This window comes from Mauremys mutica, chromosome 5 (genome assembly GCF_020497125.1).
Source record: "Mauremys mutica isolate MM-2020 ecotype Southern chromosome 5, ASM2049712v1, whole genome shotgun sequence".
Classification (NCBI taxonomy): Eukaryota; Metazoa; Chordata; order Testudines; family Geoemydidae; genus Mauremys; species Mauremys mutica.
This window is the reverse complement of record NC_059076.1, coordinates 34403505-34426354: the sequence shown is the minus strand read 5'-3', so window position 1 is coordinate 34426354 and position 22850 is coordinate 34403505. Positions and strand designations below refer to the sequence as shown.

The window sequence follows — 22850 nt, the reverse complement described above, 5'->3', positions numbered from 1 at the left end:
TATGTACATATATTTTCAGGAAACTGATATAACAAACACAGGCATGATTATCCTGGAACCTTCTCAAAGTACCTCTCAATTACTGTAGCAAGATTAAATATGTCTTGTGACACTGCATACTAATTTGACCATTGACAATAAGTCAGTATTATTCAAAGAGAAACAATTCTGCATTCAAAGACACATTCAAAATTATTTGCCATATCAAAGGGCATCACTGATCCCTTTGGTCCATACTTACAGATGGCAAGTGTCAAGCCTTAATTGACAAAGCTTTTGTGTTAATGACATTCAAACTCAAAGAACCCAGTGACCCATTAGTTTATCTTAATCAAGACATGTCAGAGTATCAATCTCTTTTCCATAGATTGTCACTGTTTTTATCTCGGTGCTTTAATGCAGGTCAATGTTGTAAGTAACAGAATATCTGATGAGCTGTAATTTATTTGCTCAGGAAAGGTCAGTTCTTATGAAGCAACTAACTTTCAAAGAGGTTCTCCTGTGTTTTGCTCAGCTTTCAGCTGAGTTGACTGGGTTTGATAGGAGGTGACTTGCCCAAGGTCATAGAATCAGTCAGTGGCTAAGGCAGAGTGCTTCTGGGTCTCAGTTCTTTGTTCTATGTTTATAGCCTTCGTAGACTTCTGAAAATTCTTGTGCTTTCATTTCACTTCATCTTGTCTTGAATGGAATGCCAAAGGAAAGTGGAGGAAGCTAAATTATTAAATGCTATTTCTCAATTGAAAAGTTTTGGTAGTCAACTTATTCCTGTAAATAGGTCAAAGCTGTACAAATTGTAGAAGTTGTCTATAGCACCTGTATTTGGACAGTTTCCTTATCATTATTATGAATTATGATTGATTATGAAAATTAACAGATCATTGTGCAATAAGTTTATTTTGTGTCTCAAAGCAGCATGCTACTGATGCACATACTGAGTAAAATAGCGAATACCTGTAACATACTTTGAAGATGTTAAGCACAGTATAAATGATAAGTATTATTATTATAGTCTTGCACTATATAAAACAATAAAATTTAAACTACTAGTATAAAAACCACTAGTTTTTGATTAGCTGTCCTGTGGTTCAGTAAAGCGGAATGAAGAGCTGTGGTGATTTATATTTTAAAAGCCTGGTTTCCTTTTCACAGTTATTGTAGCTCTCTCTTCAGAGGGCAAAGAGAAAACAAAAGGCCATTTTCTGAAAGGCTGATTCATGTCTGGAAACCTGAGCTGTCTCATTTTGATAGACATGTATGAGTGATATTGCTGTTGTCCCTCACAGCGTGTACAACTGTGAAATCTCAAGGACTTTTTAATAGCTATAAAGTGGCAAAGCAACTGCTGAGAGACCGTCACAAGTTAAACATTTTAAGAGATAACATTGGAAATAGCACAGATAAGACTCAAAGTGTTTCTAATCCACTTTCATTCAAGAATGAAAACTAATATAGGATAAAAGTAAAACTATGTAGCTAGAGCATGTTCTCAGTCCCTCACTGAGTCAACAGGACTGGAAATGAAAGAACTTCAGCAGGAGAAAACACAAATGGAAAAGTACTTCAAGGGGATTTTGGCTGCTTGACAGGCCAATGGCTAGAGCAGGAGAATGGAAGCAAGGACTAATGAGTGGGTTCCATTCCCAAGTCTGCCAATGACTCTGTATGTGACCTAAGACAATTCACTGATGCCAACGCTGTCAAATTTGGATGTCTAAATATAAGCACCTAAGCCCATGTTTATGTATTAAGATCAGTGGGAGCTGCAGATGTGCATCATCTGTGAAAATGACACTACTTTCATTTAGGTGCATAAACATGGGCATGTGTTCCTAACTGTAGGCACCATTATTTGAAATTGTTATCTCTTCACCTCTCTGTCTCAGTATCCCTGTATATAAAATGGGGATCAATAATACTTACTTATGTCACAGGAATATTGTGAGTCTTAATGTTTGAGATCTTTGGATGAAGATTCTATATAACTGCTCATTATTATTATTATTATTTACTGCAATGGTTTATGCATTGTTCATTCAGATAAAATTTATGGAGGTTTACTGTATGGAGGCGTGGACAAAGGGAGAGGACTGGGTAAACTGGCTCTAACCTTATTTCATCTCTGAACCTTATTTTTGGTTCAGATTAGTCTTGATAAATCATTCCAGCAGATCTAAAACTTCCGTGGTTCCCTCTTTCCTCAGGCTCAAAGATCCCTCCCCATGCTACCTTGAAAAATGAGGCTCAGTAAGTCTGTAAGCCTCACTGCAGCCCTTCAGCTCAAGTACTGCTTTGCCCTAGTGATGTCCTAGTGTGCATCACATATTTCAGAAGCCCAAGAGTCATCCAAATATCCCGTGTTCCGTGACTTCTGAGGCACATGGGGCATCCGGGATTAGAAAGAGCATGGATAACTTTGACCAACACCCAATGTTAATGGTGCAGCAGCAAGGACAGTAGAGAGATTTGCTGGAACACAGTGCCAACTGCTTCTATCAGGGCAGGGGGAAAAGGAGAGGATTTCCCATACCCCCATAAATGCCTAGAGGAGTGTGTGAAAGGCTTCTCATGGCACTACCTGAAGATCCTGCAACTATGTTGGAAGAGAAAGCCACAGAGCTCCCGCCTGTCTCCTGAAGACGATCCTGCCATTGATGGGGAGACGTGACTGATGGATCAGGAAAGGGAAGGAAAACAAGAGCTATCTGGTGAGTATGTTTCTGTTGGCTGTTCCTATTAGGGGGCAGCACTCATCATGATTTTTTTCCTCTGCAACCAACACGATTAACAACCACTGGGCCAAATTCATCTCTGATATAAGTATGACGACTGTCAAGGATAGTGCAGGTCACTGGAGCACAGGCCACAGGAGCACTGCTCCTAACTACATTGGTGTAAATGTGGAGTAATTACTCTGACTTCAATGCTTACTCACTCCTAAACCTCCACACCAAAAATATATTCTCCTAAGCTTCTTACCAAACAGTCCTCTATTGCAGAGTTGCTCTGCAGGACATAATCAGAGAAGTTATGTGGCCTTCTCCTATACATTCACAGATCCATGGGAAGCCCAACTCTCTTTTAATTTTGAGTGGCAGATCTTTTTGTTGGAAAAGTGGGAAGGAAACTGATTAAAGGTAACTATGCCAAACCAGGAGCTCTATCATGTAGTAACTAGCCTGATGCCGAGAAAGTTATGAGACCGGTACAAACACTATCCATCCCTATTTCACCTCAGTACTCCAGACAATTACATGGAACTTGGAAGTGGTGGGAGCATTATATGTTTCAGAGGTTCAGTGAATTCAGTTAAAGTTTTTCAGATGAACATCCAAAAGGCCATCTGCTGACCTATCTTTTCTAAAAGTTATTCCCAACTAGAATACCAAACCACTTGAGGTCCACAAAGAAACACACACAATGTCTGGCTTTGGAAGGATAAATTCCCAACAGAAAGAGGAAGAGATTTTTTTAGAACAAGTGTTTTCACTAGGATGCATGCCAAGTACTTCAGTAGCAGACACAATTGAAGAAAAATTACTGAAGCTTCATAGGGCTCCCAGGAGAGATTCTGAACTTCTATTTTATCTGCTGCTGGACCTTAATATTGTTTCATGAACATATACATGACCTATTTATCTGATCTACTGTTCCAATGATTTGTCTAGCATGATATTATCAGGACATAAAAAATGTCTCTAGACGCGCAACTAGGTCTCTCAGGAAAATAGTTATGAAATCAAACTGCATATATTTTTGAGTAATAGAATAATAATCTAAATAGCCAAAGACAGATAGTAATGATTTCTGGCCACTACAGACCAGACATGCCAAACTTGTGAAAAAAATGCAAAAATTGGGCTTGTTTTTGGCTTAATTGGCTTGTGAGATGCTTGTTGGCTAGTTTTTGTTTTGCAGCTTGTTGCTTCTTTTTTTTTGATCTGCTCCCATAAAGCAGGGGCAAGGAGCAAGCAGAGGCAAGGGGAGGAGAGAGTCAGGGGTGCACAGCAGGCCCATCACAGTCCCAGACTGCATGCTGGGGGGATATAGTCACATAAAGTGTTGGGGTTCTTAGGGATTGGCTTGTTTTGGCCTTGTTTTGAAAAGGGATTGGCTTGATTTTTGGCTTATTGTGGAGGTCGGGGTGCTTATTTACCGCGTGAAAGTTGGCAACTCTGCTAGAGATGTGGACTGGATTTGAATTCGTTACCTGCAGGTATGATTCTCTATTTTTCCCATTCCTCTTAAACCATAAAATCTGTCAATGGTAACAGTCTCAACTTCCCCTTTCTTAGTCATAGGGCACATGATATATAAAATCACCTATTCTTTGGAGACTTCTAAAATATGGTACCTGAGGAGACAGCGCTGACATAAAGGCATGGAAGCCAGATCTTTAGCTGGTGTGAAATAAAGATCTGAAACATAATTTTTAACTTCTACTCTGAATTTCCAAACTTTGGGGGGTTTTGGTCAGCCACTTGGATTATGTTTTCAGCACTGCATGCCACATCGCCTTGGCCCTTCCTTTGGAAAAGAATGTGAAAGGGGATCTGTTTCCCCTTACAGAATTTTTTTTTCCTATCCAGTCATGGGGCAGCATTCCTCGCCCTGAAAAAGCAAGGGGTTGGTCCTCTCAGAACCGTCAGATCTCGAGAACCTTACTAATCTCAGGGATCTATTGGGGACACTGGGTCTCTGTATGGGGGTGCTGTGCTTTGGCACATCTTTCTTAGCTTCATCTCTCTAGCAGTGTGATTAAGTAGATCTATCTGGCATGTAAAAAGGCATGTTGTGGGAGGGAGGTGGGGACTGAAGTACCATCCATAGGAAGACCTAGCTGCTGCTCCATGTCCTGGTTGTAAAATTCTTCCCTCTCAGACTCAGAGGAACTCCCCAGTGCACATCCTGAGTACTCAGGTGGCACGCTGCAGCTAGAATTTTGGACCCAGATTTTTAAAGGTATTTAGATGTTGCAGCCTAATTATTATTGACTGTTGATATGATTTTGGTTCCTAAGTGTCTTAATGCCTTTTGAAAATAAGATTTATGTTACACCAATTAGGCATTGCAATGCTGAACGCAGCAACACCTTTGGCCTTAATACTCAAAACTTGCATCATTTACCAAACAGACATAACAAGAATATCTGATAGCTTGCAACTCAAGTTTCTGTGTGATGCATATTTAGAGGTTTATAAAAGATGTTTTAACTACTGTAGCATAAGCAGGCCCTCTGTAATTAACTAGAACTGATGAATTTCTGCTGTTTGTGAGAATGAGTCAGACTATTCAACCTTTTAAAAAGTCTCTTTGTATATTTTCCTTTTGGTACCATCTCCCTTTCATTTTCTGATTAGATTTTATGGCCTTTAATCTCCTTTCATCTCTACTCATTAACAGATGTACCTTTTCACCCATGTCACCTTTGGATCCATTTTCTCCAGCATCACCCTAAAATTAAAAATATATATATTTGCAGTACTGAGTTTTGCAATTTTTAAAATAATTCTCACGCATTCACAAAGTATCCAGAAATAATTTGCAATTTGCAAACACTATTACCAGGCTAACAGTTTTAATTCACTAGCCAGAGTCTATAAGAAGTGATCAAATTAATACATAATTTATATCTTACCACCTTGTCTCTCAAATAATTGTAATAAAACATTTACAGCATGAACTCAGAGCCTTGTTTCAACTTAAATCCACAGGAGGAGAAAAACATGATTTGATATATTTCATTTGGATTTGCAGTCTGAAATATAACTTACACAACTGTTATATTTGATCACTGATAGGAAAGATATTTCAAAGTTATAAACCTCTTCACAGTTCCTTGAGAAAATACAAACTGTCATGTCATTTCATCTTCTTGTCAATTTAGTCTACAGACATCCCCAGTTCATTCTGGTTCAGCGACAAAGGAATGATTTAATGATGATTCAGCATTAGGAATAGCCAGTAAATATTTTTCACCACAAAGACATATCTGATCAAACAGAGTTGGCAATTACTGGCTTCCAATACATTTTTATTGTGATTCTGAAGCAATTCAGGATATGCTCTTTGAATTTCAAGTATTTCCCCTTCGGTGTGAAGCTAGCAAAACTTGACTAAAATATACAATAAGCTACCAAAACCATTCATGTCTCCATGTAAATGCTAAACATTATTCAAAGAGGTAATGTTGAAGTAACACGCTTGTCACTGCCTAGGAGAAAACATTCCTATTTAAAAATTGTTGATAGCTTTTTAAAAGAAATATTTTAAAAGCTTCACCTGTACAGAAAGGGCTGAATCCTAATTTACACTAACTCACTCACTTCCAGAGAAGTGTAAAAGGGCCATAGTGTAAATGAGAATCAGGCCCAAAGACTTTTGCAGGCTTCTGAGTTCTTGAAAGGAACAAGAGAGGAGTTTTTTTAAAATATTTTTTCATCAACTAAAATTTGTTGATAAATATGATCTACAAATGGACTAGTGGACCATTGAACCCATGTCAAACACAAGGAATTCTTATACAAGTAATGGGTGGTTGTCATTTATAAAATATTTGTTAAGGAATTCTCATTGCTTTGGAAACCATTTTGGAAATTTTCCGGACTAGGATCATTAAAAAAGTTGGGAAAAAAACAAACAAAAAAAACCTTTTAAAAAAGGTATGGCCCAATCCTGGCCTCCCACCACACCTGCTTATGTAGCTAGTTGGGGATGATTCTCTATGCCATTTCCCTCCTGGCCCCAGTATAAGGTGCATTCAGGGCCGGTGTTACCATTAAGGCGAACTAGGCGGTTGCCTAGGGCGCCAAGATTTGGGGGCGCTCAAAAGCGGTGCCCCCATTTTTTTTTTACAGTGGTTCCTCCCCGAGCGCACGGTCGCTGCTCCACTTCTCCTGCCTCCCAGGCTTTCAGCGTCAATCAGCTGTTTGGCGCCGCATCCTGGGAGGAGAATTAGAGCGGGGGCGGCATGCTCGGGGAGGACGTGGAACAGAGGTGAGCTGGGGTGGGGAGGTGCTGCACGGCTCCCTGGGGGCGGGGGGAGCTGCTGCAGGAGGGGGTCGCCTCAGGGCGGGGGGGGGAGCTGCCGCAGGGCTGGGGGGGCGGGTGGCGCAAGGTGGAAGTTTCGCCTAGGGCATGAAACTTCCTTGCACCACCCCAGGGTGCATTTCAGGATTGTCCTGAGTGCTGGATGGCATGTAGCCAGAGAAATTTACTCCTTGACTAGCCCCATTGTTTTCAATCCATTGTGCTGCTTCAGGAGCAGTAAAGGGAGGCTCGGTTCTATAAGCCTTACTGACGGTGAGTAGCACTTTCTCATATGATTAGTCCTGTTCGAATTCTGCTCTGATAGGACAGAATCGGACCCATAGTTATAGTATGGTGGGAATGATTCTGATCTGTGATATCATACTGGTGTAACTCCATTGATTTCTATGGAGTTGTTCCTCATTGATACCAATGCAAGTGAAAACAAGTAGAGCATTTCTGTTCCTGCCCTTTTTCATGCAGTCTAAAATCTGAGATGGATGGGCCAGATTCTCTCACCCTTATTCAAGTAGAGCTGGGCTGTAACAGAAAACTCAACATGAGTAAAATGAGATATCACTGTGCTATCGGACTACCTTTCTAAGAAACTACTGCCCACAGACACCCACACCACCAACACCGAGTAATGAAAACCAGTTTGCTTTTCAGTTTATTCATAGCAGGAACATTTTTTAAAAATTCTATAGTATCAGAGCCCACCTGTGCAGCCCTAACACATATTAGTGAGCACATACAGTACTCACATGAGTAGTTTAACTAAGTCAATGAATTGCTTGCATGAGTAAGTGCTACTTAGCCCAAATAACAGATTCCCCAACAGAGTCCACAGTTTTGTCAGTTCAGTGACTGAATTCTAGTTAATAATTTTTGACACAGCAGATTGTTTTTTTAACAGATCAGTCCTCACTGCTGCCTGTGCATTCCCAATTCTTCAAAACAAGATAAACATAGGGAAAGTGAAATATGCCTCACCTTTTCTCCTCGTTCTCCAGGGTCACCCTGATCAAAAGAGTAGGAACAAAGAAATCTTGATGTTATTAAGATGCTGTCATTAGATACCTCAACAGAAGAGCAATGAGACATTAGATAATATATGTAATGCAAGATACTGTAGAGCAGCTGTATTTCATTTAATATTACAGATTATTCAATAGAAGAAGCCATGTCAGAAAGGATTCAATACTAAAATCTGATGGGCTGCACCAATACTTTACACACAGTGCAAAAGGCTGGTCAGTTGTGTGGAAGGCTCATCTTGGTTTTTCACTCTGGGATTAGGGAGGCGAGGAACAACTTCATGGCTCTGTGAAGCTACCCATCAGGACCAAAAGGAACCAGAGGGAGATGTGCCAAGCCCACCTTATTCTGGATGGACTGAGGGAAAGAAGAAAATGAAAAAGAGGGCGGTCCTGAGGTTTAGAAAGGAGTCTGGAGGACACCTAATGAGAAATGGAAACCCCTTAAATATCTTGTCTAGATTCATAATCTGTCAGAGAGCAAAAATGCTCCCAGAATTCTATATAAATAAAAGACAGTTTATAGCCATTACTTTTTAATTACAATTTGTTTGAGAAGCCAGTACAATGGCAAATCCCCTTCCATACACTGAATCTGACCCTTCAACTCATCTCTGTATTTTTGACCATTCTAGCTTATTCACATCCCTTTTGATGGTGGGTGGTTGCTTGGCAACTCAAAGAATACTGCTGTGAATATGAATTAAGCAATAACTGCAATCACTTTGCGTTCACGGCATATAAAACAAGAAAAGGGTATGCCTCTAAATGGCTTGTTTTCTTTCCCGATGGACAAGCAGCAAGTCAGTACATTTTAGAGACTGTCCTGGCTAGCTGTCAATAGCAATGTGATCTGTAAAATCAGCTGAGAGGCATATGTGCCCTCACAGACACACAGACACAGCTGATGGGATTAGAAATTGGTACTCTCTTTTCTGAGAGGCCCAACAATCAAAGCATTTTGGATGTGTCTGACTTTTATTCAGACAAAGTTATCAAGTTTTGTATGTTCAATTTCATCTGTTCGGAATCAAGTAAGGAATAATAATTATAAAAAAAAAATAAAAATAAATGCAAAGCAACATTTTCTTTTTGACATAACTATGGACTCAAACTAGGGTGACCAGATATTCCGGACTATATTTGGGACTTTAATTTATATAGGTACCTATTACCCCCTACCCCCGTCCCGATTTTTCACACTTGCTGTCTGGTCACTCTAACTCAAACCTTCTCCCACTGAAGTTTGCTGTTAACTTCCAAAGAAGCAGGATCAGACCTCAAGATTTAACCCTGACATTCATCAAATAATTGACTGCAGTAGTTCTTGAAAAGGGGTCTGAAACACATTATGAGGAGCATAAACAACACCATGTAAACAGGTTTCCAAATTCCCAAACGCTTGCATCATATTTGCCTTGCAGTGTAAGTATACGCGTCACTAATGTTGACTGGAATTATGCATGTGCAGCAGAAGAACATGCCCCTTTAGGGTGAAATGTTTAAAGTCTCTTACACCACTGTAGAGAGGCAGAAACGATTACAAATTAATCATGATACACAAACCAAAAAGCATGACACTAACATCCATACACATGCCTGTACAGTGCTTTATTTTTCAACTGGTTTTCTGCACTAACCTTAAGCCCTGGTGTGCCGCGTTCTCCTACTACACCAGGCAAACCTGGTTCACCCTAGAATTACAACAAATAAAGAAGTGGTGTTAAGAAAAAGAAGATGAAGAATATCAGCAATATTCCACCTAATATCTCCTTTTGAGTTTGTAGTAGTGATGGAGAAACCGCAAGAAGGGTTTATTTTGGATAAAACCCCAAAAGTTGGGATGCTTATATACAGCTTATCAAACCTCTTGGGGCTGATGATATCATTTACTCCTGTATAAATCAGGAATAACTCCACCAAAGTCAGTGGAGTTACAATGGTGTCAAATTATCCTGAGAGGAGAAGCAGGGCCCTTGAGTCAGCAAATTTGTCCATTATCCTCATACAACTTTCTAAGAAGATTGCCAACATGTCCTCCATCTCTTTGGCCCGGAAATAGCACAATAATGGCCTTTAAAAAAAAAAAAGCTATTGTGGTACTTCTGGAAGACAGATGGGCAGAGGCACGTGAAAACCCATGACAACAAATGTTAGCTTTCAAAAAGGTCCAATTTTAGAAATCTGAGAGGTTTTGGGAAGTAGGATGTTCTTTCTATTTTTGAATATGGACTTGTTTGCCCAACTCTCCTGGAACTGAGGATGGAGAAGCAGGAGATGCCCATTCAAAGATGCCCAGGTTGGGATAACTGTAATTAGCTAATGCTTAATAGTGTTTGCTTATTGTGTAGCAGTGTAAGGTTATGAAACCCAACCACTTAAAAGCACGGAAATGTCTGAAGTGATACGTAAGAACGTTATCATCTACAAACACTAATTTTTTAAAAACAATTTTTTTCCACTTTATGATTTCCCATGTTTCCTCCCCCCCCAAGTAAATAAAGACACCATTTAAATTTTTTTAAATAAATGTGATGGAGAAGCCAACCAATTATTAAAGAAGTTAGTGGTGCTGGCCAAGCTAATAACATCTCCTACAGAACCCTGCCTCATTCAGTCACCTAACACGGTATACATGTTCCTCAGATAACCTTTAACCACAGGCATGCATAGCACAGCTTACCTTCATTTGACTGTTGATGAAATATGTTCAAAAGGCATACAGGACAAGATTTTAAAAACATATGCATAAAGTTAACTCTTAAATCTATATTTAGGTACCTAAATAAAGTGGTCTATTTTAAGAAGTGCTGAACACAGGGAACTGAGCTGAGCAAAAAATAATAACATTTAAAAAAAAACTGGGAAAATTTCTTCAGACTTTGCAGAAGTCTGCCTTCAGAGAAAATCTCTTCTGCCTTCAGAGAAAATCTGGCAAAAACAAACCACTTTTTCAAGCCAAAGTTAGAGGGCAATTAAAATAGAAGCTGATTGCAACCACAACTACTGTGGAGAGATTCTGCTTTTCCAGAACACAATCTTCCATTTCCAGGGGCTTTTTCCATCCCTAAACGCGATGGTCAGTTATAAACCACAGCTCTGGAGTACCCATTCCTCACAGTCATGTAGCATTCTATTTCTGAACTAGGTCACAAGAAAAGTGGGATATGTTATGATTATCAAGAGTTGGGTAATTTGAATGATACAAAACAAGAATGTTGAGATTCTCCCAAAAGTGTCTGTGACATTAAGGAGGGAGGTTTTCCAAGCAGGGGGTAAGGAGTTAGCCATCAGAGCACAATGATAGTCACAGGGAGTTATATGGCCAACTTAGGCAATTCATTTTCGATGTTCCCTGGTATTTTTAAATGGGTCCAGCTTGGTTTGCCAGTTTTGGTTGGATGAATTCCTGGAGGTTTCATCACATGACATAATCTTTAATTAAAGATTTATCTTTAATTCCTGGAGACACCAGGACAATCCTGGAGAGTTGGCAACCCTACAGTTAGCTACTGTAGCAATTAAATCTGATCTATCAGGAAGCCAGGATTTAAATTTACTGGCTATCAAACCTGTGTGTCCTACAAAGGGCCAACCTTAAAGTATCTTAAAGAGAACTGTCATTTGAGACACCGAGATGGAATGAGCACTTGTATATTTACTCTTTTCTCCACCGCCCCTCCAAAACACGAGTCATTGTTCATTTCTGTCCCCTTCACTTTAAAACAGCTGTTGTCTGCTGACACTCGCCAAGGGCTTAAGTCTTTAATCAAAGTGTCAGGGTTCCAAGCCCCCACCTTCTTCCCAGGCCCGCATATCAGTGGTATTAACGCCCATAGTTACCAGTATGGTAAAAGGCTGCATAAGTAGAATAGAAAATGCATCTGAATTTCCTTGAAGTGAAGTGAAATGCTGACACTTTTATCAAGTTATATTAAATCCCTCCTAAAACAAAACTCCATCTCTGACCCTCCCCACCCCCTTGTGGGTGTCTATATTTTACTCTGCCTAAGCCCCGTGCTGGGTTTCCAGGATGGTTGGTACCAAGTGAGAGAGCTATGGGGGAAAGGAGAAACTGAAAATATGGCTGGAGGGACAGCACATGAATAACACTGTACATTTGAATGGATTATCCTCTGAACTGAATGGCCAGCATTGCAGGGATTCTCTCATGTTCTGATTTTTGTAATGCACACAGTACCCCCTCTTCAATTTTTCATCCTACACTTTTTCAGCAGCCCATTTAGTTTTCTGAGAATCTTGATGGGCGAATCAGCCATGATATTGCTGATTATTCTTAGCCCCATGCACATGTGAGATCTCAAACTTGGCAGCAAACTCAGAGCTATCAGACCTAAGTAGTTTCATAGGGCCATGTTATTCCAGGAGCCCAGAAACAACCCTCCTCCCTTGCCCATGTATCTGACCTACCAGCCTAAGTGACATCCCTAATTTCCCATCCACTGTTTAAAAACATACCTTTTACTAGCATGCCCACAGAGCCCTCCAGAAGATGGGGCTTAGAGGTACATAGTACCCTCACTCAGCTTGTTTGTATCATTGTCTGGTGCTAAACTTTCCTAAATGCTGGCCACATACCCTAGCGTAAGCAACTAGCTACATCTCTCCTGCAAGTGAGAAACTAAAGACCTCCCCAACCCCTACACCTTTTTACAGATAATAATTCAGTCAAGTATTGGGATGCTCCAAAGGCTTATCTTGCTAACCTGTTCCAAAACTCTTGAGATGAACAGTGGTGTGACCACGCAGGGGTGCCTTAAATCAGTGGGGATAGACACACATATGAAAATTGTTTCACAGCCCACCAAACTGAGGGCCAGCCCTGCAAAGAACCTACTAGAAAGAAGGAAAGATAACCACAACTGGTGGAAAACGGCAGAAACCTACAGTCTGGCTGTCTCTAAGGAGTATTGGGTAATGAACTATAAACAGCAGGAAAACACAAGGGAACATTGCAAGTTGCAATGGTTTTTTTTAGTAGAAAGTCAAATCTTAAAGTGGGAAGCTATCACACAATCCATTATGGCTTGTCTGATATCTGTATTCTATGGGCCAAATTCTGTTCTTCAGTTGCATCATTGGAACCGAGGGCAAGATCTGGCCATATACGCTGATATTTTTTTAACTTTTCCATTTTTCAAATCCTTTCCAAAAAAAATAAATAAAATAAAATAAAAAATCCAACAACATTTTGAACACTCAGTTGATTAGGAAATTCCACAGGTAGTTATAAAAGCAAAACAGCAGCTGACATTTTAAATGCAAGTAGATTGATGGTGCTTCCTCTGCTATACTTTAAAACACAACATTATTTCGAGTGTATTGGTCCCAACTGACCATTTTAGTATTTAGGCTGAAAATAATGTTGAATGCCTTTGTTACAAAGTATGGCTTATTAGTTTATACTTTTTTAACCAAAACACATTTAAAACCATAATGTAAAACTCTGCCTGGGTCTTTTCCAACCATTCAGGTCACTGTTTCAAAGAGTAATATAAAAGATTTATATAATTTTTAAGGTGGAAAAGTGGTTGCACCATTTTTTAAGGAAACGAGGCACCAAAGGAAAAATTGTTCATGCAACAGTGCTATCGCATGCAATAATTTCAATTAGATTGTTTTTCAACTTGCCATAGGTAAAATGAAGAAAGCTGTGAATTTCAATCTTTAATCAAAGATAATTTTACATTCACTATGCTGCAGTGGATGCATTTCCTGACTAGTGCTGAAGTCTATCCTTAAAGATGTTAGATTGTGGAAACAGTTGTCTTCTGTATAACATTTAGCTCTATAATTTATTCAGGATTTTTGGGAGGTTCCACCCTGCAAACAGTTACTCTGTTCACAGCACATTCCAAAGTTTAGGTAATGGGCCACTTTTTGTGAACTCCTGGGAAACAAAAGGCACCATCATTCTTAGGGTGGGGGGGAGTCACCAAGCAAACATAACATGTCCTATAATCTTTTAGTGCATAAAATATAATTCAAGCTCTTAATTAAGCCAAGAGTGAGGCCTGCATTGTGCCTTCATATGGGAGATGGATAGAGGGCCCAGGAAACTCTGTAAAGGCACCCCTGGAGAGTTCCCGGGGTTTGCAGAAGAAGCAGTATTGCAGCCTCCTAACCCCCTGTGGATCCAAGGGAATCTCCAGCTCCAATTCCTCTGCTCTGCTTCTGTGTTCCTCACCCAGCTACATGGCTTCTTCAAAACTATTCTCCTATTGGCCACCAACACTATGCCTACCACAGAACCACCCTGTCATATGCAGGAACACTGCTTCTATTAGCATTAATGTGGCTTGGGATATCCTCTGCCTCTTGAAGTGGGTTTGCAGCTCTGTGGAGCCCACTTGACACAGTAGTTGGTAGAGAAGCTTCCACAATATCCAGCAGCAGATGTCATGGTGATGGTAGCTTCTCTGCTGCGCACACCTCCCAGCTGCTGTCAGTTTTGCTTGATCTGGTGTGCTTGCAGAAGCAATGGTGGCAATCAGGTCCACAGAAAACATGTCCCAAGACTGTAAACATACAAATACTCCTTCTAGACCAAAAGTGCAGTTTTAATATCCATTAACTTTCTTTGCTTTAACTACTGTACCACTTCGGAGCCTTTAAGAACACAACATTTACCTCTAAAGAAGGATCATATATTGAAAAAAAAAATGTGTGACTGCTGTGACAAAGTTCCTCCTCTGCCTTGGTGGGTCCTGAACTTATTGGCGGATTTGCTTGCCTCAGAGATTCATAGTAGCCCTCAGTTTGGCTACTTTTGCTAGTGGCTCAAACCTGCCGTTCACTCAGCTAACCTTATCACTGGCCAGCATGGGGGAAAGGAAGGAGAACAATCCCTGCAGTCTCTGCTGATCCACCTAGTGGGTTGGGGACAGGCCAGGAACCTTCCCCTCTGGTGGGACCCACAGTCCAAGTCAACTCCTCTTATATCCAATGGGGGGAAACCGGGCCCGCCCTCTACTCTGGATTCCAGCCCAGGGCCCTGTGGATCACAGCTGTCTACAGTGTTTGTTGTAACAGCTGTGTGACAGCTACAACTTCCTGGGCTACTTCCCCATGGCCTCCTCACAACACCTTCTTTGTCCTCAACACCGGACCTTCCTCCTGATGCCAGATAGCATTTGTACTCCTCAGTCCTCCAGCAGCCGCCTTCTCACTCTCAGCTCTTTGCACGCCCCTCACTGGCTGAAGTGAGATCCCTTTTAAACTGGGTGCCCTGATTAGCCTGCCTGCCTTAATTGATTCTAGCAGCTTCTTAATTGGGTCCAGGTGTCCTAATTAGCCTGCCTGCCTTAACTGGTTTCAGCAAGTTCCTGCTTGTTCTGGAACTGCCACTGTTACTTTACCCAGGGAAAAGGGACCTGCTTAATCTGGGGCTAATATATCTGCCCTCTAGCACTGTCCTGTAGCCATCTGTCCTGACCCTGCCACACTGCCTTTACAGAAGACAATGAAATATCAGAAAAAGTGCATGGGTTGCAGTTATTGTTTTTTCAAAAATCAATATCAATGTGGCCAAAGAGCTATACAACTTGTAACAGTGAGTTACATTATCCATGTTCATAACTTACTTGTAAACTGTCGGTTGAACTGCACAAACACTCTCTAATAAAACAGTGCTAATGTTTTCAAAATGTAAATTAATTAGGGAGCCCAGAGATACTCTTTATGCACCTGTTTAGTTCAGTCCTAAATAGGTATTATCTTTACTTTTCAGAGATGTTATATGTACACATTAGTGTCCTAGGTACAGAGAACAAAGTCCTGCTGCTTCCGTGATGGAAACAAAAAATCAATGCAGGGGACTGCCTGACACCAAGATATCTTGTTAAGCATCACCTTGCAGAAATGCCCATGCTGGAAATGCAAATGATGAAAGGAGCCTCACAGAGGGTATAGGAATCTGAACTTTCACTGGAACAAAATAGGCCAAACACTGAAGCATTAAATACTGCAGCCATAAGGATCACCACATGGCAGTCTCACATCAAGTCATTTTAGCTAAACCAGGGCAAAAGGACATGAAGCCTTCGGTAGTCTCTTCCTAACCTAGAGAGAGGTATGCTGTGGCCTAGGCAAAGGTGACTTTGGACCTTGGTGCACATTGGTAGAAGTTTTAAAGCTACCTTGTTAGCAATATGAATGGGGATTTTTTAGTCACATCACATAGCTCAGTATTACTGAAGTTGCCAAAAACAGGCCTCTAAGCATATGTGCAGAATGTGCGGGATGGTAGTGGTGAAAAATGCTACAACCAATAAAGGACTGAGTTCTGATTTAATTTACACTGGTATTAATCAGGATGAATTCCATCAATGGATTCATACTGGTATAAAAAAGATCAGAATCAGGCACATAATTCTTTGGACTCCTAAAGTGTCTTTAAACCAAGCATCTCAAAGCATTATATAAACATCAGTTAAATCACACAAATCCTCTGTAAGGTGGAAAAGCAGCATCCTAATTTTACACATGGAGGAAACTGAGACACAAAGAAACAAAGTGACTTGAGTGGAGTTCAGAACTCCATGACATCAGCTCATGAGCTGACCTCAACTTCCTGCTCTGACCTCTAAATAAGTAGTTTATCTGCTGACTACTGACACAGGAAAATAATACTGCTGACCCAGTAGGATTTTTTGTTGTTTATATAATATAGAGAGATGGCCCTCATTTGTGCAGTAATGATGGTATATTTTCAAACAAACACACAAATAGGTTGAAACTTTCAGAGGCTTTAGCATATTACAGGAGTCAGTTTCTGGGCATGTAACCACCATCAACGCTAACTGGAGTTCTTCACATTAACTCCAAGTGTACTGACAGTGCATTACTGTGCATATTGTCCCATCAGCAGCAATATGCTAACAAGTTAAGCTGTCTTCACTATTGCTATAGAGATCACAGGATTGCCACTGTTAAAGATAGCTGTTGTTTCAATAAGCTGTGATACCAATGCGTAACCCACAAAAATCATTCTATTACGTTATCACTAAGGCTGGGTGAACCATTCCGAACAACACCACCTACCACCCAAAACTTCTCAGAATTTCTAGAACTGACACTAGTGTGAGGATTTAAACACAAAGAGCCAAGCTTTACGCAGCAACTAAAGAACCCCCTACCCAGAAAGTTCCTACATTCATTAAGCTCCCTGCCGCAACACATCCTGGTCCTCTCTGGTTACTGTGGAAGACCAGGAACTTTATAATCACTTCACATCTCCCTTTCTCTTTCATAAAAATATTACAACTTAAATTATAAACCAATGTACAACAGTTCATAATAAACTTCAATTTCCTTAAAACTATTTACACTACTATGTCCCCATATCAACTGCATTAAAATAGTCCGGAGTAGTATTCTCAGCCTTTCAGGGGCTCTGATCAGTCTTCCAGACCATGTTGTCAGTTCTGTTGAGTTTGTGCATGGAGTTTCCTGTCGAGGGGGCTCACTTCCTGACAGAATATCTGTATGACCCAGATCCTTTCTTTGTTGTGTTGCAAAATATTGAAGATGAACCCGATTCTTCTAAAGAATCCTTTAGGAGTCTTCACTAGGTGGGATCGGGGAGTTTCTGCCAAATTTGGAACAGCTCCAAGTGCCTGGGAGCTTTTGGGACAAACTTTGTTCCCTGGTCTAAGTTCAGGTAATGCTTTTCTTCTGTGCCAAATAATGAAGGTTTTTTTTGTTGCAGAATTTTTGTTCCACCATCTTGTTTTCAAAATTCCTTCAGGTCAGTCCTTAGTTATCCTGCCATCAGAAGTTCTGCCAGAGATAGTCCAGACACAAGGGGTATTGACTGATATGCCAGGAGTGTTCTGTTATGAATCCACTGCTTTTTGAAGAAGTCTTTTTAAAGTCTACACTGCTTTCTCCCCTTCCCTGTAACTCTGGGAATAAAGGGGACTACTAGAATGATGTTCAAAATCAAAATCCTGTGAAAATGGTAGCAGTGTTTCATAGGTAAATTAAAGCCCATTATCAAATATGAAGACTTCAGGAACTCCAAGTCTTGCAAATGTTGACTTTAGTTTCAGGATGACCTGTGCTAATGAAGCATGTTTAAGTATGTCCAAGTCAATACATCTGGAGAACTACAATAACATGTTTGTGTCCTTTCCAGAAAACAAATCTGTGGCTACCTGCTGCCAAGGTCTGTCAGGTAACTTTGTAGAAAGTAATGGTTCTAGCAATTTTTTTTAACTTATTTATCTCACAGCCCTCTACTAAGCTCTGAATTTGCCTACTCAGACAGGGCCACCACATGGATTGTTGTGGTCGTGCCCTGCACTTTTTATACTTTGGCGTCCCTCATGGATTTTGGAAAGCGTCTCTTTCTGACGTACCATGGGGATCAGAATGAACCGTCCTTTCAGACAGGGGCGGCTTTAGGCATTTTGCCGCCCCAAGCATGGGAGGCAGGCTGCCTTCGGCGGCTTGTCTGCAGAGGGTCCGCTGGTCCCGTGGCTTTGGCGGACCTCCCGCAGGGACGCCGAAGCCGCAGGACCAGCGGACCCTCCGCAGGCATGCCGCCGAAGGCAGCCTGCCTGCCGCCCTCGCGGCGACCGGCAGAACGCCCCCAGTGGCTTGCCGCCCCAAGCACGCGCTTGGCGTGCTGGTGCCTGGAGCCGCCCCTGCTTTCAGAAACATCAGCCATGTGAAGGTAATTAGATCCTGCCAATATTGTAGTAGGTCTGGTGGAAGTTGGCTCCAGAACTTTGGCAAAGTTAAGTCAGTTTCTGGTAAGTCCTATCCTTTAGCTGTTCATCTCCAATTTGTTGACGTCAGCTGACAGATGCTGGAATTGCTGCCAGAAAAAGGACAGTGTAGACTTTGACATCTTTCTCTAAAGCTTTTTCTTCCGTTCGTGGCTGCGCAACTGGGGACCTAGAAAGTGTCTCATGCTAGGAGTGCTTTCCCTGCTACATGTTCAATGTAGAAAGAAAACTGAACCAGCCGTAGTCAAAAAATCTTTGAATCTTAGGTGTAAAGTCATCCAGTGGTTTTGAACATCATAATGCCACTAAAGGCTTGTGGTCTGTTTTAATGTTCAAATTCCAGCCAAACAGATATGCACTGAGCTGTTCACAGACAAAAGTGACTGCTAGAGCTTCCCTTTTCCACTTGAGGATACTTCTGCTCACTTTCTGTAAGCCTTCTTGATATGAATGCAACAGGCTCTGGTCTCCTTCTGGCTGGTTTTGTGTGAGCACTGCTCCTAAATCATATGAAGATTCATCTGCTGCTGGATATTTTACTGGATATTGTGCAAAAACATGTGGAGATATCATTTTATTTTATTAAATGGGTTTTATTGTGTGCTCCCCCAGATAAATGTATTATGACCATTAAGGAGAACTCTTCAGGGTTTTGTTAGATGAACTAAATTTGTTAAGAATTTTACAAAATGATTTATTATGCCTGGAAATCTTCCTACAGCAAAAATGTCTTTGAGTTAGGGTAAGATGAGTAATGCCTTCAGTTTGTCTGAATCCAGCTGCATTCCCTGTTTACTAATTGTGTGTTCTACAAATTTTGTGTGTTTCTTTTTCCAAATGCACATTTCTCATTCAGAAAGAGGCCAGCTTGTTGAAAACATCTTCAAACTTCATGTAGTCACTTTTCATGTTCATTTTTATCTCTGCCATATACCAGCATCTCATCTGCATGGCAAAGCACGCCAGGCAGACCAGACACAACCTGAAAGATTCTCTTTTGGAAATGTTCTGGTGCTGAAGATATGCCTTATGGAAGACAATTAAAACAGGACCTTCCAAACAGCATCATGAATGTCATTAATAGTATAGGTTCTTTAGCAAGGAGAATTTGCCAGAAGCAAAGTCTATCTTTGAGAAGACTTTGGCTTCTGATAACTAAACTAATGTCTGGACAACTGCGAGAAGCACGTGTCTTTCTCTGCACATGCTTTTATTAGTTGTGTAAGATCCAAACAAATTTAGATTTTGCCCTTGGACTTTGATACTACATACTACTACTTTCTATAAGCTGTGGGAAAGACATGCAAAGGAACCAAAGGGAGTCAAGAGCATGTTTCACCTTGCAGGTGCTCTGTGCCCTGCAGGACTGGGATCTAAAATAAGGACTGTTCAGCAAAAATTGAGGTGAGTGGCTAACCTAACTTTTGCTGTATGTGTTGAATTTAAAAGAAAAAGGACCAAAAGGGTAAAAAAGCAAGAAAAAAAAGCAGCCTCTTTAATGTCAACGTAGTTTTGGTGTGATGAGTACCTCGTGGTATAGCATCTGGCTGATTTTTCCCTCCCCCTGAGAGGAAAGGTTTGTCAGTGCTGCTATATTTTTCAGTCACTAGAATGTAATTAATTTTAAGGAAGAGGAAATACAAGAGGCCCTCAAAACCTAATCCAGGCTAATTTTACTGTAAAATACATAAACGAGGACAGGGGGGAAAAGTGGTTTCTCAGACATGTTACTGTGATTTTCATTTCAAGCAAGGGTTGAATTACCTCCTTTCAACTTGCTTTTCGTCCCCCCTCAAAAGGAACTTAAAATTGTTTGTTTAAGGACTGGAAATCTCTCCTGGCCCACTCACCAGGTGAAATTAAGTGAAAAGACTCTTCAACAAGGCTCAGCTGGCCCAGAAACTCGTCTGAGAATTTGTGAATTATACTCAATGATGTTTCCTTTCTTTGTATTTCTTCTTTTAATAAACTGCACTTCATACAACATGATTTTTATACCTGCAAAAAATACTTTAAAGAAAATCTTTTAAAATTCTGTGTAATAAATAGTACTGGAGGAGAAATGTATATGCACAAGAGCAATAATAAATAAGCAATCAAAAGGGTAATTATAAATCTGCACACTTTCAGTCTCTAAATCTATTAGCATATTTAAAACAAAGACATTTTTTTCCAGGTTTACCAAACTGCTATCTGGTAACTTGGTCAAACTACTGAAGCAATTTAAAGTGGAATGATCGACACTGACCACACATTTTGCTTTCAATACATCCTTTAAAAAAAAAAAAAGTCCCAAGTAATGTATAAATAAAAATAGGGGTCTAACATATGTAGGCGGTGAAGAGGGGAGGATTTATGTACTGTAAGAAAGTCCCATTTAAAGCTAATGAGAATTACATAGCTCAAGTAAATCTCCAATCCATTCATGGGAAAGTGGATTCCTTCAGGCCAAATATACTGCAGTCCTTACTGAGACAAAACTCCCATTGGCTTCAAAAGTCCTTCTGACTTGTTGGAGACAACAGGAGTTCTGCCTGAATAAGGCCCACATAACTGATTAGGGTCATATCCTTGTAGTATCTGAACTTTTCAAGACTCCTTTTGTAGCCAGTTTAATATTAGTGATACAGGCATACACTGTGTAAGTGCAAGAACTCTTCTACTTCCCCTTGTGTCCTCACGTAGGCCAGGCACAATCCTGCACTTTGTGTTCCCAGTCACACCAATGGTGCGGGTGTGTGCCACTGTCAGCGCTTGACTCTGCAAAGAGGGTGGAGAGGAGTGGGGTTAGGCCCCGCTATCTCTCTGGACCAGCCGAGAGAGCACCACTGGTACAGGGACAAGTGCCCATTGTGTTTTGTAAAAAGGAAGAGAAGGCCCTGCTCAGAGCTACTTCCTCTCACTGCTCCAAGAGCTATTGTGCCTGTCTGCATTGCTATGTAGCCCGTGCCAGATCTATTGGTTATAAGCATTAACTCTTTCCCATATTCCACTATTCCAATTAAAAGACCGATGAAGAAAAAAAGGAAGAATATGGAAAAACCTTCTATGACTGAGATTGTTTCGCTCAGTGGTTCTCAAACTTTTGTACTGGTGATCCCTTTTACATAGCAAGCCTCTGAGTGCGACCTCTCTCCCTTATACATTAAAAACACTTTTTAATATATTTAACATCATTATAAATGCAGGAGGCAAAGCGGGGTTTGAGGTGGAGGTTGACAGCTCGTGACCCCCCCATGTAACAACGTCATGACCCCCTGAGGGGTCCTGACCCCCAGTTTGAGAACCCCTGGCTTAGCTGTACATTACACTGCTTGCACTAAAAGAAAACGTAACTTCATTGCGGACTTTCAGCTGCTGGGGGTGTTGCTATGGGTAAAGGCAACCTTACAAAATTTCCTTAAGGTGAGTGATTATTTCTGAAGGGAGAGTAAAACTGAGGAAAGCAGTTGAGCACATGCTTAACTTTAAGTCAATGGGCCTGAAGTGCGTGCTTAAAGTTAAGTACATGCTTAAGTGCTTTCCTGAACAGAGATACTTTCCTGAATTGGATCCTCAGAAAGAAAATATTAACCCTGTTAATGCCTCTTGCATTCTAATCCAATACATCGTTAGATGGAGGGAGTTCACTCATTAACAGGCTATCATGGCTCTAAGGTTTTTCTAAACTTTAACCCATATGTCTTCAAGGGAGATGATTTGCATCACATATTTGAGGCTGGTTCAATATTCAGCAAATCACAGTAAATCCATAAGAATGCTGCCAGAATCACCAGCCAGCAGCCCACAACAAACTCTAACTTTAATTCATGAAGACTAGCTTCTTGAGAATAAACATTCATTTCTCAAAGGAGTCTCTCTCTAGTTTGAGACTACAGAGGAAGAGAAGCCTACAATGGACAATGTAAAAATTAAGCTAGACACTAAAGTTATTATCCCAGTCTTTTTCACCAGTGTCTCCTGCATAAAATGGAACTATGGCTTTGCATGTTATCTGAAAGATTTAACCTTTTGGCACCAAAATATGAGCACA

The 22850-nt window shown here is 40.7% G+C and overlaps 1 protein-coding gene across 1 annotated transcript in view; it reads right to left on the bottom strand.

Annotated features, from left to right (window-relative positions):
* Positions 1-22850, bottom strand: part of COL25A1 (collagen type XXV alpha 1 chain) — a 454889-nt gene that overhangs the window by 79668 nt on the left and 352371 nt on the right. The window contains exons 16-18 of the mRNA XM_045019561.1: positions 9704-9757; positions 8020-8046; positions 5407-5451 (exon numbers count right to left, since the gene is read on the bottom strand). Of these exons, the coding sequence (XP_044875496.1) occupies positions 5407-5451; positions 8020-8046; positions 9704-9757 (126 nt within the window). The remainder of the gene's footprint in view (positions 1-5406; positions 5452-8019; positions 8047-9703; positions 9758-22850) is intronic.